This window comes from Micropterus dolomieu, linkage group LG21, assembly GCF_021292245.1.
Source record: "Micropterus dolomieu isolate WLL.071019.BEF.003 ecotype Adirondacks linkage group LG21, ASM2129224v1, whole genome shotgun sequence".
Lineage (NCBI taxonomy): Eukaryota > Metazoa > Chordata > Actinopteri > Centrarchiformes > Centrarchidae > Micropterus > Micropterus dolomieu.
Window position 1 is genome coordinate 5,971,926 of NC_060170.1, and position 18,831 is coordinate 5,990,756.

General features: G+C 42.2%; 1 protein-coding gene across 1 annotated transcript; it reads right to left on the minus strand.

The window, feature by feature from the left end:
- Positions 1-1,746: 1,746 nt before the first annotated feature.
- mxd1 (MAX dimerization protein 1) lies at positions 1,747-18,633 on the minus strand. Its single transcript, XM_046035274.1, has 6 exons — positions 17,565-18,633; positions 16,817-16,916; positions 7,936-7,965; positions 4,620-4,734; positions 4,255-4,414; positions 1,747-3,662 (listed from the first exon to the last, which is right to left on the minus strand). Exons 1-6 carry the CDS (start codon positions 17,629-17,631, stop codon positions 3,466-3,468), a joined length of 669 nt encoding a protein of 222 aa, XP_045891230.1. The 5' UTR covers positions 17,632-18,633; the 3' UTR covers positions 1,747-3,465.
- Between the last annotated feature and the right edge of the window lie 198 nt (positions 18,634-18,831).

Below are 18,831 nucleotides of genomic sequence, written 5' to 3' on the forward strand. Positions count from 1 at the left end.
AAAACCTCCTCATTATTGTCTATTCAGCCTCTACATGACGATTATTCATTGTATGAGAAACTGGTGGGTTGGGCTCTGCGGTTAAAGCCTTCATTTGCTCTTACAGTGTAATTACTGTACAGGGGTTTGTGTCTCGAACCACAAATAAAGACAATGACAAGGTGATAGGTAGGTAAACAAGGGTTTCAAATGTTTTATTCCTTTAATATCAATGGCAAATATAAATTGCTGCTCCACAATTCTCTCTTAAAGTTTTTGCCCCTTCTACATTTGAAATATTTTTTTTTAGACTTTGTCCAAATTCTCCAATTCTTAAAAATTAAGTGCACAAAATGCCCTCCTTTAAGTTGTTGTTCAACAAACAGACATTTCTAAAGAAGAAAGGTGGCAGGTGACGACGATGCTCATGAAATTATGATGGGGTGTGTCTGTGCGGTGTAATGGATGATAGCACCACGCCTGAGACAGTCACATTGAAAAGGAATGGCCTTTGTGATACATGTCGATATATCATATACACTCATAAATGTCATATTCTGTTGGGTCATACATTTGTGTCTGTTTTAAGGCATTTTTAGCCACTTTGTATGCAGGGATAAAAAGGTGCAACAAAAACAAAACAAATATACAAATGAACATTGAGTTTCCCCTGATGCTGAAACCTGTAGCTTAAACAACTGGTCTGACTGTAGTCTTGTTCTTTGAGGGATTCCACACCTGCTTCTTAAGGCAGATGCTGAGCGCACCAGGGTCTTTTTTTTTTTTTTTTTATTGGGGAAGTGAGGAGCAATAGTTGCATGTGATCACTGACACATACACTACCCCCACCACACGCCCCTGCCTCGCCTGCACCATGGATGCCAACGCAGCATGTGGAGGAGAGAGTCACGCACGCACACGTCGATTGGCGAAAGATAAGACGACAGGCCATGGATGGGAATAAGGAGGAAACAGGAGACTCCCATAGACAGACATTAATGCTTTTGGTAATACATAAAGTCTTTGTCGAGGACTTTTTTTTTTTGCATTTTACTAGTAAACAAATGAACAGAAACATAGCCTTACAATTTTTTTTAAACCACCCACCCTCTACAACCCCCAAAAATTCTCTCTGAAGACGGTGACGAAATAAACACACACAGTTCGCACAGGCATTCACCGACAGACATTTCAGTGAACACACCTGCCCACTCACACCTAATATTCCACACATTTCCCCGTTAGTCCCCCTAATAGCGTGGCTAAACAGTTCCTCTCCGTTTGAAAAAGGTTTCAATTTGACAATAAAAGCAGCATTCCACACACTCAAAACTAAACAACCCTATATCTATTTTTCTGATTCATCTTCATGCTTTAACTGAGATTTGCAAGTGGTGGCTGCAGGAGCGGGGAGGTTTCCTTTGGCACCGTGCTGCCACACTGCAGGGTGGAGGACATCTACATTCAAAGAGCTGCAATCCTCTCCCTGCCCACGATGATTTGGAACCAAAAACAAAAAGGGCTAAAAATCTCACCTGGTGTGAGCAGCCATTTTGTTTTTTAAGGTTTCCCAGGCACCGAGATGGGCGAACAGGAAACACACCTTTTGCCAGAGGAATCATCACCGCCACTCAACCTGGCCACCGACTCCTCTCTTTTATACTTTTTTTATTCACATTTTTTATCAATTATTCCGATTTTTTTGTCCTTTTATTCCCCCCGTTAGAGGGCAACATGGCTTTGAAAACAGAAGAAAAAAAGATCATCAACCACAAAGAAAACATTTTATTTTCTAGGAGCACCGTGTCGAACAGACACAAAAGCCTCGAGGCACAAGAAACATTTCTAAATATTCTATGGACTGACTAGGCTGTGCAAACAAACTACACGTTGGAAACTCTCAATAAACCTCACAGGAACATAGGCTATGACTAATTAAATATATTTATATATTCATCTAGATATTTAGTATATGTAATAAATACATTTGCTGATAGACATAGAGATCTTTCTGTAAACTATTTACATTTAAAGGTGTACATTTTTTGCAGAAACAATAAATAGCTATGAAGGCAAGGCAAAGGAGAGAAAATCTGTTGTTTTAACATTTTGGTGCTTTTCATTTGTGAACACAGAGAAAGAGTTGGGCCTTTCTCAGTGTGTTCCCACTGAAAAGTTAAAGCCAGTCCTTCTGTTTCAGGGTGACTCGGCTCGTCTCAAACTGAACTCTCCCTTCATAAATAATTGGCAGGAACATCCACTCGCAAAAAAATAATGCTCTCAATCTCACCTGCCTGTCCTCTCTACATAATGGAATGTGCTCCAGTCTCTCGACTGCTCTCAGGGGATATATGCTCTTTCCTTCCTATTAATACCTGGTGAAGGGGGCAGTGAAGAAGTAGTGTACAAAAATTTACCAGCACCTGCCGAAATATACCAGCATTCGGCCTGGTGGCTGGTGTTTAAAGTTTCCAAACCTGCTAGTGACCCCTGTCGTCGCCAGGTTCAGACGTGACATACATACATTATGATAAAAGGATGCTTTAAAAACGCCACAGTCATCAGAGAGAGGCAAAAAACACCACCCCAAAACCCTCCCACATACCCCGGCCCCTTCACAATCTCATGCTGAACTAATTTTTTGTTGTTGTTGTTGATTTTGTTTTTACTTTTTCCTCTGAATGGCAGGTGTGGACAGAAAATTACAGGGTAGTTATGAGCCTGCCTGCCAAAGCCTTGGTAATAAGGGGCGTATTGCTGTCGGACCCTGACGGTTAAACAACACACACAGTCTAGTTTAGTTTCCACAAACTCTGCTGTGCTCTGCAGCACAGCTGTGGCGTAGTTTTCCCACTTCATCTGGCAACATTACTGCAACAGCTGTAGTGGGAGCCTTTAAGTTTTGTAAGAGACCGCAAAGTGCAAAACACCGTGGCTGACTGGTGAGCAGGCCAGAAAGAAAGCCTGACATCATGTCAGCGTCACACCTTTTGGGAGGACTCTGTCTCATTGGACAACTAGGAGCGATGGAGGGGTATGTGTATGTGTGTTTAAGTATGTTTGAAGTAAGGGTGAAATCAAGTGCTTCCCATGGCTCTTGAGGCATAGAAAAAGAGGCAGTGGGATATTGTGTGGTAACATTCTCTGGCTGAAAGTTGTGTTTCTGACGGACGGAGGGGTGGAGTGTCTTTAGAATCCTTGTCTGACTGGTGCAGAGCAAGTGACACCCTAAAGACTGACCGCTGATGATGTGCTGGATGTGGGCGGCTGTCTCAGAGGTGTTGCAGTCTTTAATGGAAATCTCCGTGGGGACAGGAAGTCCGCAGAAGCCCGGCTGGAGGAGAGGCCTCAGACTCGATTAGTCCTGGTTGGGATGGAGGGAGGGAAGGGGATGAGGTCTGAGCGGGACCAGGAAGTGGCGAGACAATCTTGTGATGGGATTGGCTGAGGCCGGGAGGCGGGAGTTGGGTCAGTAACCAGTGCTGTCTATAGGCTGCAGCCCAGCTGCTTGGCCGTCTCCTGAGTGTCCTGCAGGCGCAGAAGGCTGGCGCTGGAGTAGCCCTCGTCGCTACAGCTGCTGCGCAGGCTGCCCCTCTCATCCCCTGAGTCGCTCACACTGCTGGTGCTCCACTCCAGGTCACCCAGCAGGTAGTCCGTCCCCTCCACGTCCACATCCAGGTCTTCTGTTGGAACAAAAAGACAACACTGTGATATGGCTGAATGATTCAATTCAATACTATCATTTATCAATACAAGTTTTTCTGAAGGTTGCTCAAAAGCTCATTTTACTACTTTAATCTTTCCTGAGCAAACAAGGCCGGGTAATACCTCTTCAGTCATTTCTTCTAGCACCTGGACTGCAAGACCCTGTGTACATAATACTTTTTGCTTTGCACCTTCACCAACTTTATTGCGCATATTCAGCAGTCTTTTCTCAAGACAAAGATAACAGGCACTCGAGAGACTTATAGTAATGATAATTAGCCCTTTTTGTTTTGAATGATCGGCCAAACAGCCCCCCCCTCCCTCCATCGTCTTTTCATTATTGCATATTTTGATTTATGATAAGACAGCTGTTGGCTCTGGGGTTGTTTGAGCTTCTCACAACGCGACGATATCACTTACAATCTCTGAATAATTACATAAATAAAAACATCCAACCCATTGAAAAGACACAAATGACCACAGTAGCGTAAGTAACATATAATTTGTTCTCATCTGCTTTCATGGAGAGCAGTGAGTGTGTCGTGTCTGCGTGCCTGGGTGAAGGCTCACCTTGGTCAGAGTCGGACTTGTCAGAAGACCGAGTGGAGCCGGTACTGTCCATGCGGGTCCTCTCCACCCCCAGCTGCTCCAGACGCCTCCTCAGGTGTCTCTGCTCCCGCTGTAGCTGCTCCACGGTGTGCTGAGCTCTCCTATCGCTCTCCTCCAACCTCTGCAGGGTGAGGAGGGGGAAAAAAGTTGGGGAAAAAGTTGCTGTGTGTGTTTTCCCTCAGTGGCTTATCTAAGAGCTTTTAGTCACTCAGTCACACACTGCTAACACACTTACCCAGCACAAATTGCCCTCTTCACACTGATTAGGTGAGTACCAGACACACACATATTATTATATATACATACACATATATATGTACACACACCTTGATATGATCTTTGGCCTTCATCAGCAGGCTGAGGGTGGTGTGCCTGTTAGCATCTGGTCCTAAGGGAACGAGGGATTTCAAGCGCTCTAAACACAGCCGTAGATGTGCCCGTCTGAAGAGAGAGCAGAAGAAACAAAGAGAGAGACAAACTGTCAAACATCATTAGCATTTTTTTCAAGTCAGATCCACACAAAAAACAAGCATGTCTTTTGTTGTGTGTGAAAGTTCATAAATGGCCTTGGAAATGAATAGAGTACAAACAAACAAAAAATAACTCATGGTCCACTTCCTTAATTTTTTTTTTCTGGAGCTTTCTCATGGTCTTCATCAGTGGAGGGAGTTTGCTCAATTATATGATGACAACTGAGCCATCTCATCGTGACGACTCCATGTGCGGATGAAGACCATGAGATGTGGTTGAAAGCTTATGCAAAAAGCTAGCAAGTTGATCTTGATTTTTATTTTAATGTCAAATGTGATTAGTAATTGATGCAAGGCTGCATAAAGCCTTAAGTAGCTTACTTATTATAAAGGCTGAGAATTGTCTTGAATTTTTCATTACTATTTCCAATAAGATATCAAATAAATACCTTTTTCAATACCTTACTTTATTGTTTTTTGACCATGCAAGTGCCTCAGCTCTTAAAGGTTGGCAATGCCGGTCGGTTGGCCCACCATTCTGGTCCTGACTGAAATACCTCAACAACCAATGGATGGATTATCATGAGGTTTAGTGATTCCTTAACTTTCATTGAGCGCCATCATCAGGTCAAAACCGAATCCCTGCAAACCTAATTATGCGCCCATCACCCTCACAGTGCTTTGTGTTCAAAACTAAGTTGGTGAACATTGTCATTGTGAGCATGTCAGCATGCTGATGTTAGCATTTAGCTCAAAGCACCAACTACTACTCATGTTATTCAATAGTCTTGTTATACAACAGAAGCCTAACCTCTAAAATGTTAAACATTGTCGACACACAAGCAGCCTTACAAGCACTGTGCCTAAATACAATACAGTCTATTATTAAAATATTATTATGGTCTGTTTAAAGAATAAGTAAAGTGTGTATCCGAGTATGCACTCAATGCTATGTTTAATATTTGACAGTTTCAGTACTTTTATTGTATTGCAACAGACACATTTTTGGCTGTACCAAAGAAGTATTCAAGTACCCCACCCACCATAACACATCACTGATGTAACTTTGGGATCAATCGATATAGAAAATAAATATCAGCCAAAAGGAATTCTGGAGAATCATTCCCCAAACAACAGGGAAAAAATAAAAGAGCTTCCTCTGAGCTACTGTGTGTTTTGGTTACTCAGGTTTTTGATACAAGAGTTACTCACTCACATTAAGAGGTAGTGATGAGACTCTCCTGTGTATGTCTTCAACATTGTAACATTATGACATATTGTTGCTACATAACCTGTGTAGTAATATCCTATTAGGATATTTCATTGAGCTGATCCTCCCTTGACAAGAAGAAAACAGAAATGTGCTTAAATCCAATCATCATCTGTGACATATGTCTAGATCTGAACTCATTATTAATGTCACCTGTCCTACAACAACCCCCCCGCGCGTGCGCTCTCAGCTGCTCTAAGCTGGCAGCCTTGGCAGTTGCTAAGGTCTGGTGGGTGTTTGTGACCACTTGACCCCACTGTTACACAACACACACCTCCAGCTCCAGCCTCGGCGGAGTGTGTACGTGTCTGTATGCCTGTGCATGCCTCAGCGAGTGGGCGTGTGTACGTCAGACTCTTCCTGAGAGCGGCTGTAAAATCGTTTTTTTTCGGTGGTAGAGGGCTGGCCGGATGAGTTGTTCATGTATTGTCCGCTGCAGGTAATCCTGAAGTGAACGTCACGGCCCAAAAGAGTTTATTCAAATCAAAAGACTTATTTTACTGTGCGCAGCGAATGCACATAAATATATTCGCACCCCCTTTGCTCTTTTAAACACACACACACACACACACACACAGCAAGTGGATCCCACACACCCACAAAAAAAGCAGTAGTCAGCGGCTGAAACCAAGTGCCTGTTTCTCAGCTGACTCAGTCCAAAGGGCAGATTGTCATTACATAACATGGAAATGCCCTTGCCTGTGTTGTTCTGACATAATAAAGGGATCAGCAGGGCTACATAATGTTTGTTAACGAGCAGCAGACTCATGAAACGGCACAGGTCACATGGTATCTAAGTGGGAGGAAAACACTGCGGACATTTCAGTAGCAGGTTATTCTGGTTTACTGTGGTTTCAGTGCAGTGTGTCAATAGGTGAGCATGTATGTGGAGCTATAGGCTGGATGCTACATTTCTCTGAACCCAGTTTTACACTTAAATGTACCACCTGTACATTGTACAACAATTTCAACTCGCACCTGACTGTGTGAGTTGAATTTGTTGCGTAAAAGCAGTTGGGTTACCGTGAGTAATTTACTACCTGCCTATAATGGCGTTCTACCATCAAGCTACTGTTGGAGAAACTGGCTAAAGGCTAGGAATGTTGTCAAGTTATATTACGACGGGGCCATGCTCATAATTTTTACTTACTGCTGGGTGTAAGGTGTCTCCACACACACACACATACACACACACACACACACACACACACACGCACAGTGCTAAATCCCAGGCACAGGCCTCAGTGCCATGTATTATTCAGGCTGTCCACCTAGCTGCTGGTTTGGATCAACTACCACAGGCAGGGTGGAAGCGAGTGAAGCGAGTGACAGGGACATAAAAGACACTAATTCTAGCAGAAACTACTGAAAAACAGCAGCAGTTTGATTTTTGTTTGTGTAAAAGTATGAATTTGATAGGAGGAGTATGGGTCTATAGTAGCTCTGCTCTGTGAAGTAGCACTTTGGCACAGCGGTGCTTTGAGCTAAATGTTAACACCAGCATGCCAACATGTTCACAATGTCAGTGCTAAAATGAGGATGTTAACTGGTTTAATGTTTACCATGTTGACCGGCTTAGTCGCGCATGTTAGCATGCTAACCTTTGCTAATTAGCAATAAGCACAAAAGTACAGCTGAGGCTGATGGGAATGCCATTGGGTTAAAATGCTGACCTGTACTTAAACAATATTAATTTATTCACTATTTTCTCTATTTATTTGAATACTGGGTAAAATCATCCTCCATACTTAACAGAGATTCTTAATCTGATAGAAAAAAAACATTCTCCGTCGACATACCATAATTTACTGACACTTTACATGGTGACAGCAGGGTGGAGGGTGGAGTGCTATTGTTATGGTTTGAGGAACAGCACAAACACACAAAGACATTTTTACATACCTGTTTTTTTCCATTTCATTGTGTGTGGACCTGAGGAGATAAAACACATATGAGAAACCATACATAATATCAGAAGCACAGATTAAACAGGTTTCCTCTCTGCGTGCCATCAATGCAGTCCAAAGCCCTACTGCAGGGGAGTGACAGAGAAAGATGCTGTGTGGGAGTTTATGAGCAGTCAGAACGGCAGACAAAATGAGATTCTAGGAAATCAGAAGAGCAGGCTGGGTATTCTGATGCCAGAGGCTTGTTCTACCGACGAAACTTGTGCTTTTTAAGGACCACACTCAAATACGTGATGAGGAGGCCATGAGTGAACATAGTAACAGTAACTACAAACAGAGGGCAGGAGTAGACGGGACTAAGCACCTACATATTGCCTGATTATCCACTCTGCATGTTGTACTGAGAGAGTCGGAGAAAACACAGTGCTGAAGGCTGGAAGATGGAGGTGTGCTGCAGCATAAAGCAGAACACACACAGACAGACAGACAGACTGCAGAAACGGGGAACAGCGTAGTGTTTGGAAGGATTGTGCTGGCCTGACCTGTGTGAAAAGGGGTGAATGGGTGGTGGCATTCCTGAACTCTAATCTATCTCCCCTGACCTCCTGACCCCCCACCCCACATCCCAAAATAGCCTCTGCACCTTCAGCTGTGCTAGACCCCTACACTGTCATCATAGACTCCCACACACACACACACACACATATTCTTGTACTTCTATAGTTGTGAGGACCCTCCTTGACATTATGCGTTTCCTGTACCCTTACCCTAACCTTAACCATCACAACTAAAATGCTGAGCCTCACCCTAACCAAAACCAAATTATACCCTAACCCTTAAAACCAAGTCTTAACTTTCAAACAGTCCTTTGAATTTGGCCAAAATGTCCTCACACTGTTGGTTAAAATCTTGTTTTGCTCCTCACTACGTAGGAAGTACATGTACACACACACACACACACACACACACACACACGCTTGTTCCTCTATCCCTCTGGGGACATTTTATTGACATAATGCGTCACCAAGCCCCTTACCCTAACCTTAACCTAATTCTAACATGAACCCTAAACCCATGTTTTAACCCTCAAACAGCCCTTTAAACATGCATTTTGGTCCCCACAAAGCTGTCGGATCCCATTATAGTGCAATCCCAAATATAGTAAAACACACACACACACACACCCACACACACACACACACACACACACACACATACGGTCATGTCTAACAACTTACTTTCAAGACTTAGCTTAGAACTACTGTCTTCTACTAGGCTCAGTCACAACCTCTGAACAGCAGTGGGTGTCATGCCCGCGTGTGTGTGTGTGTGTGTGTGTGTGTGCGTGTCAGCTTTGGGTGCTCTCTATCTCACTTGGCCCCTCCAGTCAGTGTGCATTCCTGTGCACGGCAGACAGCCGCTGGTGACATAACAGCACTGGCAGGGAAATGATCCCTCTGATTCCAGCTAGATTTCAGGCTCAGGGACATCTCCCACTTCCTGCCCGAGTCCCATCACCCTCTGCCCCTCCATAAGTAACACTGAGTAATGAAAATATTGTTTTTTGTGTGAGCCATGTGGAATAACATATGGTTTGCTCTAATTCCATGTCAGCACATGAAACTGGATCCAAATACCAAATACACCCTGGGACCACATTGACTACATCGAAACTCAGCTTTAGCCAAACTTTACCTGCCTCAAGCTTTGTTTCAAGATTTCCATTACTATTTGGGATACAGACAGTATGTTTACAAAAGTCAGTGTGATGTAGTGCGAGAGGGGGGATTAAAAAGGGCGCCCAAGTGGCTCACTGCATATAGTCGTCTGTCTCTCTCCAGCTGGCACTATTGTAGTGAGGCAGAAATTAGGACAAAATTATCTTAAAAATATCTGTTCAGAATCGCTACTCTTACCTTCTGCGATCCTGAACAGATTCTCAACTTGCAATATTCTTTTTTAAAGAGGTGGTATTCAGCTTTTTGGCTTTTTCCCTCTCCTTTATTGAGTTATATACAAACCTAATAGGTTTGCAAAGTGAAAAAGCCCAAAGAGAGTTCCCATCTCCCACAGACAATTCTGCTCTTTCTGGATGAAAAATACTTTTTTTACAGATGAAACTCTTGCTCCAGTCTATGTTGCCAAGCTGGTTCAGCAACATGTACAGCTGAAACGAAGCCGTGTTTACTGTCTTCTCATTGGCCCACCCTTCTCTGCTTCTGATTGGCTAGTAGTCCTTAACTAGGAACTGCGCATGTGCAACTCCCAATAAAGATCATTTAGAGACAAGATATATCACTCCATAGCTAAAACTAAACCTTCAACACAGAGTGAAAAGAGGAGCTGCAGTAATGTGCAGTATGACAAAAATATGGTGTTTTTAGAAAATTAAACCATGTAAACCTGTTCTGGTACAACCCCTAAATAAGATTATGAACCTGAAAATATGCATAATACCACCTCTTTAAATCTTATTAAATGTTTCATTATTTATGCCACCTTTTTTATTTATTGGAATGAAGAACTGATTTTGAAAAGAAAAAACTACATTTGAAACTCTGTAATGTCGACACTGTTTCTAAATAACCTCAAACCTAGTTTGGCATTTCTATACTTTGGTTTCTTGTTAGTCATCAGTCAACATACACAGATACTGATATACAGTATCTCTGCAATAAGCTTAAAAAATCACTTATATCAACCTGGCTGATTTATCAGTATCACTCCAATTGCCACCACTGCTATGCAAATCAGCTACAATCAGGATGTGCAGTGGGGTCTCATTGTGTCTTATATTCATATCAGTTATTGACCAAACTAAGTGTTAATATCTGGGAACATGGCGACAACTCTACAACACAGTCAGACGCAGTCAGATGACCAGACGGGTTGTAAAGAAGCAGACTGCGTAGCTAGAATTACCACTTTGTTTGGAGGTTAAACTGTAAGTAGCACACCTGAAACTTTCCTCTAAATAAGAGAAACACGTCCGATTGCTTATATTTCTAGCCCTATCCACCTTTTTTAAGCAATTTCCCAGATTTTAGTGATTAAGTTGGTGACTACAATTCCACCGACAGGAATGATGCCCATGTTGTATGAAACCTGAATGTGGGTTTGAAGTTAGCCTGCTTCTAGACCTCTAAATCCTTGTAAGTCAACTTCAGAAGTAACAACTCTCAAATTGGTACATTTTTTTAATTATTGGGCAAAATATAATGTTAACTGCTCAAAGCAGCTACTACCACAGCATCAAATGAAAATGGCGGTGAAGGGATGTAATAAGGGACAGGATAAGTCGCTTGGTACTGACTGGTCAGGGCAATGTCAAGAAAATGAATGACTATTCTAAAAATAAGCTTCAGTCGTATAACTCCACACGCAGTGTAGACCCTCATTTCACACTTCAATCTTCCCATACGGATTCCTGGACAAAGTCTTACTACATGGGATTCATGGGCTATTTTACAGGGGTGCATGACAGAAAGTTTATGAATCAGATAATACTGGATCACTGAACTGTAGAAAAATGATTCACCAGTGTAGCTTTCCTTCGGCTCGGTCCACAACAAGATTCTTCTACATTAATCTACCATCAAGTGGAATTTTCACTTGTGAAGCCTTGCTGTAGCCTCACACAACAACAACACCACCACAGGGTGGTGAGCATGGAAAGACTACAATTGCCTGCTCAACAAGGATGGCAAGATCACTGTATGTTTTCCATAGTGCACTGAAGTTGCGTGCGTGTGTGTGTGTGTGTGTGTGTGTGTGTGTGTGTGTAGGGTGTGTAATGGAGGAGCTGGTGCTCTCCACAGCCTGCCAAGAGTTAGAAGAGAGCAGGAAAGACACAGAGAGGCGGAGGAGGTGAGGAGAGAGCGAAAAAGCAAGAGGGAACGAGAGATGGGGGGGGGGGGGAGTCACCACTACTGGCACACATGCACACATACATGCCAGAAACACAGTGACTCCCCTCCCCCACCGCACGCACATCCATGCCTCGGAGAAACGACGACTTTAAATACATCCATTCCACGTCTGCCTGCCTTACATTTCAAGTCTCAACAGCAACAAAAAAAACCAAACAAACATCATGCCTGATCAATTAATGATCCGCTCTTCTCTGGCAGAAATCAAACCCCCCTTCCCCCCCAAGAGGCAAATTAATTGATAGCAATAGTGCTGGTCTGTCTATTAAAGAACAAGAGCCAACATCATACCAGACCATATCAAATCATCTACGCTGAGCAGAAACCTGTCTTAAGAACAAGCGTGGCTCTGCTGCCCTTAAATAGTAATGGCTGATAAAATGCTCATAGCTGGTGGGTGAGTTGCTGCAGATTAACACAACCCTGTGCTCAAACAACAGTAAATGGTCAAAGTGAATGCTGGTGAGCTAAAGCATGACTGGAAATATGGACAAACCTGCATCAGTTGTTCAGCTTAGTCGATTGGCATGAAATTAATTGGCAGCAATTGTGATTATTCAATTGCCAAACATGCTCTAGTTGCAGCTTCTCCAATGTGAGGATTTGCTGCTTTTTTATATCGTTGTTTATATCACTGGGTTTTGGATTGTTAGTCAGTGGTCAGATAAAACAAGACATTTGATGATGTCACCTTGGACTCTGGGAACTTGTGAAGGACGCTATTCAATAAACAACTACTACTAATAATAATAATCAACTGATTAACCGATAATGAAAATAAATTAATCGTTGCAGTCGACACACTGAGATGGTGCAAACAGGGCAAAAATAAGTCTGATTGCATTGCAGTCAATGACAAAATGACTCTACTTCTCACTTGATTTATTACCTCAGTAAACACTTTCCTAATGAGTTTATGGTCTCATTTGCTAGTTTCAAGTCTTCTTCAACACAGCATGATGTTTATTTTGTAAATTATGGTCCTATTACTAGCTGAGTAGCTGCCACAGCGATCTGTCAATCAGGACAGAGGTGAATGGTATCTACTGCAGTGTATACATTAAAGAGCCGTGAACTTGTTTTTGACTGTTTTCGGTGTTTTAGTCTAAAAACTTCAGTTCATGAAAAGGAAGTGTAACACTTTGGTCACCTAAAAATATCTACTAAAACACACTGTAAAGTGCGATTTATACTTCTGCGTCGAATAGATGGCGTAGCCCAGGGGTCGGCAACCTATGGCGTGCAAGACAGCGTGGGCACGCAGAGACATTTTAAGTGGCATCTGAGAAAGCTACATCCTACAATACTGACATATGTCGCTAAATATTACATTAAGTTAGTGAAAAAACAGATGATCAACAACCATGATGGATTAATTTTGACATTATTATTAGGGTCAAAATGATAGAAATATAGAAAAAATAACGCCTTGTATTTTAACACAGGATTAATTGTAGTATGATCTGCGACCGGGCTGGTCGACCGGCTGGTCAGCTGCAGCGGAACGCTCTATGTGTCTGTGAAACAGGGCCAAACTAAAACATTCAATTTTGAGGGGGAATACCAGCGGCCCCTCCCAACTTGGACTGATCCTTGTTTTTGGCTAAACGGCGTCAATCAACAGAATTTGCTTTCCATCCAGTTTGTGTGACAAGTGCAGCAGAGATGGGAAATATGGCGAGAAAATTCTAATTAAAATAAAAATGTTGGCACAAGGGGCATTTGTTACTATTTTAGCCTTCTGACTGACTGTTCACATGACATGTTGGTAGTTAACAGTATACTGTGACTTAAGTGTTCCAGCTCAGGCTTGTTAGCGGAGGGCTAAACCGTGACTTAGCCTGCTCGGCCGGCAAATGTCAACACAGTGGACGCTGTAGCGCTACCGCCAAATGCTGTTTGGCGGTGTAATTGCAGAACGACTGAGACACAACACACAAGTATAAATGCATGGCCTATAGTGGGAGTATAAATCAAGCTTAAGGAGTCAGCTGTTTTTCCAGTGAGTACATTTTGTTTTAAACCTGTTTCGCTCTAGCCAAACTTAGCATACAAATTAATATCACAGTTAACGTGAATTACAGGTGCATCTTACTAACCAAGCTAGCTAGATCGACCCTCTCATCCGAATATGGTCACTTCTGGTTCCAAAAAAACAAGATGGCGATGACAAAAATATACAAACTCGAGGTTTCAAAATCGTAGTCGACTAAACAATGGGGAACATCACGGTGGCTACATCCGTCATATACGTCTTTTAAATAGTATAATGGACGCTTAAGGTCAGGTTATTCTACAAACCAGTCTGTAGTGGTTTAAATGGGATTAATGCACACACAGTCTCTGAGACTAAATTTCAGCCTAAATCTTAGCCAAACCAAATTTTCGCAACATCAAGTTCCTTTAACCGAGCATGTCTTTCTGGTCTGATTGATGAGGTGAAGGTAGGAGGTTCTGCTTTTGCTTATCAAATCTACACAAAGACATGCAGACAAGTTCAAGGATGTTCATGGTTTGAGACACTGAGCTGTTATTGATTATCAGAAGGGTGCATATACAAAGTATAGCATGCCAATATGTCAGTGTAGGTAAGAGGTTTTATACATCCAAAGAACTTGTATAACAAACAGACCAGGAGCCATATTGCAGAAAGTGCCTATCTTAAGTCTTGATAAGATAGGAAGAGTCTAAGATAGGATTTTTTCTAATTTGGTATTACAGAAGCAAATCCTAACTAACTTTAGGAATCCAATCTTATCTTACGTCATTCTATCTTATCTCAGGTTAGGGAATCGGTTATCAGCTTTTATGCTAGGTATGTTACCTTGCAAACAATGCCACTTTTCTTATCTCGTGAGCTAAACGGCTTTTAATTGCCGTTTTCTGGTTGTTTTTTAAATGAAACATACACTGAAAAATGGAGCAGAAACAACAACTATCATTGGACTTCAAGTGTTGGTAACCTCCGTCGAGAAATCCAAATTCCCATAACGCTTAACTTAATTTTGTTAATTTTGTAAAGGCAATAAAAGATCGGCCATGTCGATTCAACGAGTTAGCAAACACTACCTGGTGGAAAAGTAAAAGTTAGGACAAGCTTAACAGTTCTCCTAAAGTTAGGAGAGTTTATTTAAGATTTTACGAAGTTAGGATGCTTCTGTAATACACTTTTCCAAACTTAAGTTAGGAAAGTAACCTTGATTTAGGAAATGTTAATCTGTAATGGCCTTATTCCTAAATCAGTTCCTAACTCTTATTGCCATGGATACCAAGCAGTTAAGATAGGATCTGCCGGTTAGGAAGTTTCTGTAATACGGCCCCAGGTGACTAATTGAGACCAGTGTTTATTTGTCAAAAGGTATAGCCACACTAGGCCAGTTAAAGGGACAGGCGTGTAATTGGAACTTTGATTGAAGTTTTAAGGCATCCATTGCCTATCTCTACACACTTGGCAGTGTATTCGCCTTTTTCATTTTTATAACTTTCTGATTAAAAGGAGGCATGCAACAGTGGGTGGCAGCAATATGCCAGTGCTGTGTCTACTGAAAAAGTAAGTCCCCCAATGTCACTGTTTATCTGAAAAATCTAATTTCATCACATCTTTCTTTCATTACATACTTTTTTTGCGCTAATTAGGTGGGTTTTCTGGTGTTTCCCTTTAGGGCTGTTCATGTGCATGTGTGCATAAATATAGCTGGACATAAACATACTCCATTAAATCTTTTAAATCATCCAGAAAAGGGTTCCATCAGTGCTGACTTTGATCGTGGTGCTATTTCATCATCTCCACTGGAACAATCAACACAAAAAAGCAAATTTTTATATTTGCCTTATCAGTGTACATCCTGTACAGGCCTTAACTCACTACACAGATACAGCATGGACATACTGTATGTCCTCCGGCATCTAATCCCGGAGCACACATTGATCTGTGGGGAGTGGATGCAACACAAATCTGTCCCGATATGATTGATTTATGGAATTCCAGTTACAGACTCTGAATGTACACTATGTGTCTACAGTAAGTTTCCATTGAGGTGACTAGAGCTGTCACGACATGGGCCCCTCGCTGAAATGTCTTCTGCAGTCACCTTGACTGACCCAGTTTGCCTTACCGAGTGGCCATTCACTTTAAGCCGGACTGATGTTTGCTGCTGTCAGTCACACGCTTTGTGGGAGGAGTCAAAACATGGCCTCAACGCCAACAGACTCACACATGCAGCCACAGCTTGTAATATCAGAGGACCTTTTCTGTAGTGTCAGGTACAAATGAGCCATTAGGGCTGAGAGGTGTCAACATTTTCGCCTTGTGATTTTGACTTTGCAAAGAAATAGCAATGGGGGGAAAAAAGTAAAACATCCACACAACAATGGTGTGCATGTCAGCACTTATCTGCCACACATAACTGATCAATCTTTGCAAAATGAATCTAAAAAAAACAAACTGTTACCTGTGCCCACCAAACAAATGAGCTAAAAGTATCTACAGCATGTGTTGATGACATATTAACCTCTATGCTTCTGATGCTACACCACACCACTTTGAGTGGAGAACAGCCAAAAGCACATTCTTTTGGTCACCAACTATATTTTCTCAAAAACAACGGTTAAGGTCGTATCAGGCAAACAAGTCACAGTATTTTTAAGCATCATAATTATATACTGTACAATATATATCTCACTAATGATTAGGCTGCCCTCTTCAAGATGGTGGTGAGTTAAATTTCACATCACTCTGGTTTGAAATATGTAATTTTAAGTGCTGCACCAAAGAAATGCTGACTCTGTCACTACAAACATGCGATTTGTTTTAAAAAAAAAAACCCAGGAAACACTTGATTAATCCTGCTGCACTCACTGGAGGAGGGGATATTATGAGACTTGTTGCAGAGTTGAAAAATTAAACAGTATGCATTTTATGGCCACAAGGAGTCAAATGGCCTTTACCTGCTACTTGTGTTCTTCTTGCTTTTGCTTTTCCTTTTCAAGCTTTCCCTCTCTCTGCTGCTGATGAAGGGCGGCATGGAGGCATAGCCATGTTCCGCTTCTGCAAGCAAATAAACACCATAGTGGTCACATGTCCAGATTTCTGGCAATGCAAAACACAGCCACAGTGAAAAGAAGCCGACCAATAGGAGGACTGCAAAATGTGCCACATTTGATCATGAGCATTTTGGAATTCAGTAGCAATGTCTTATGGTGAAGCGCAGGCATGCAGTGTGTGGATTTCATGCGGTATCTTTATACAGTATTTTCTCCCCTCTGCCTGGACAATGATGTCATCTTGAACTAGAATAAACCCCACTAGCAAACCACAACAGAGGGAAAGGAGGGGCCTCCATGAAAACAATGTCTCCCTGCACATCTCACTGCATCTGCCACATATGCATTCTTTCTCTCGTGATCAGAAAGGCAAATGCACGTGTGTTTTTGCACATTTGCAGTTTATCCCAAAAAATAGTGATTAGCACCTATTGTTGGTGTAGGCGATGCTTTACTGTGCAAAATCAGATACAGTTTCTGTTTTTAATGCATGGCCTGATTACTTCATGTAAATACGTGAAGGACATCAACAGGATTTAAGACAAGTTTTAAAATGACAAGTGCATAAATCATCGTGAGTTGGAGAGGGGGTTGCCATAGTAATTTTTCAGAAATATAACAGACTGTAGAAAACAATACAATTACACTTTACCTCTTTCCCTGCGTTCAAGGTACTCGGCCGCTTCGATCAACATCTGCACCAGTCCGATCGCCGCCATTTTCAACAATAACACTGATAATATAACAATCCGATGAGGGATTCCGTGGCTGTAACACAACCTGCTTCAGGTCCTAACACTGGCTCTCCTTCTAACACTCAGGTGGCTTGCTGATCTGTCAATTATTATTATTTTAAAAGGCGAGAGGTGACGGTAAAGAGTTCCTCCTGCAGTGTAAGTTCTCAAACGGGCTATTTAAAAGTTAAAGGTCTGGAAGACAGCACCAGTCAGTTTTTGAAGCTGAAATAGTCTCCTCTTTAATGATAAAAATGTTCAGGTAACGTTAATGTTAGCTGGCTAGTCAAGGCTGACGCTAACACCTATTCAATAGCTAACGTTAACGTTTCTGTGTCCTCGTTATTATTACCTATTTATTAAGCACACTGTTTGCTGAATAGTGTTGGTTTTCTATGTACTTCTTCGAGAAAAGGCGGCTTGTTGACAAAAACAAAACAAAGGGCTGCTTGACATATAAAAATAAGCTGAATGGTTGGCAAAAATAAGTCGGTCGACGTGACAAGTCGTCAAATTAACGACAAAAAAGTTCTTGCTAGCTTGGCTGTAACGTTATATTGTAAAGACTCAGCCAATCAAAAAAACAACAACGTTGGCTTGTTCCGCTGTCACAGACTTGCCTGAATGAAATGATAGAAAAACGAGCTAGCTGTCTTAAAGTTCAACCGCCGATGTCATCCAACCTTATCGGTTCGGGGCTTTGTGGCTGGCTAGTTTTGTGCTGGTTTATCGCAGATCACGCGTGATACGTCTCGCTGGAAACGCAGATAGCGACTGACATCAACAGAGGAACAGTAAGTGTTTATCAAACTGCTTCCAAAATAGAGGCTTGTTGATCTGGACGACAGCTAACTACTGTACTTCACCACAAAGCTTCTGTGTGCGGCGATTATGATTGGGTACTGGACATCACAACCCGAGCTCCTATTGGGCGTTTAAGCCGTCAATCTTCGGGAGGATGGGCACCAACTGCCACCGAGGGCTTGGTTCAGCCATTTTGGTTCTAATTCACATTGGCTGTTTCTGCACTGCACACGCTCGTGCACCGTGATTGGTTGCTTTCTGATAAACTTGTTAGCTATTGGCCGCAGTGCCCACGAGCTAAAGAGACAACGCCCGCTTCTGACAGAGGACACGCCTCTCTGCCATGCTGTTTCGCGGTGTATGGCGATGATTGGCTGCCAC

Coding starts and splice junctions, on each gene's coding strand:
- mxd1 (XM_046035274.1), bottom strand. CDS start 17,631: ATGGCGGCGATCGGACTGGTGCAGATGTTGATCGAAGCGGCCGAGTAC. Junction 16,917..17,564: donor CCTTGAACGCAGGGAAAGAG/GTAAAGTGTAAT, acceptor ATTTGCTTGCAG/AAGCGGAACATGGCTATGCC. Junction 4,415..4,619: donor AGGCCAAAGATCATATCAAG/GTGTGTGTACAT, acceptor CTCACCCTGCAG/AGGTTGGAGGAGAGCGATAG.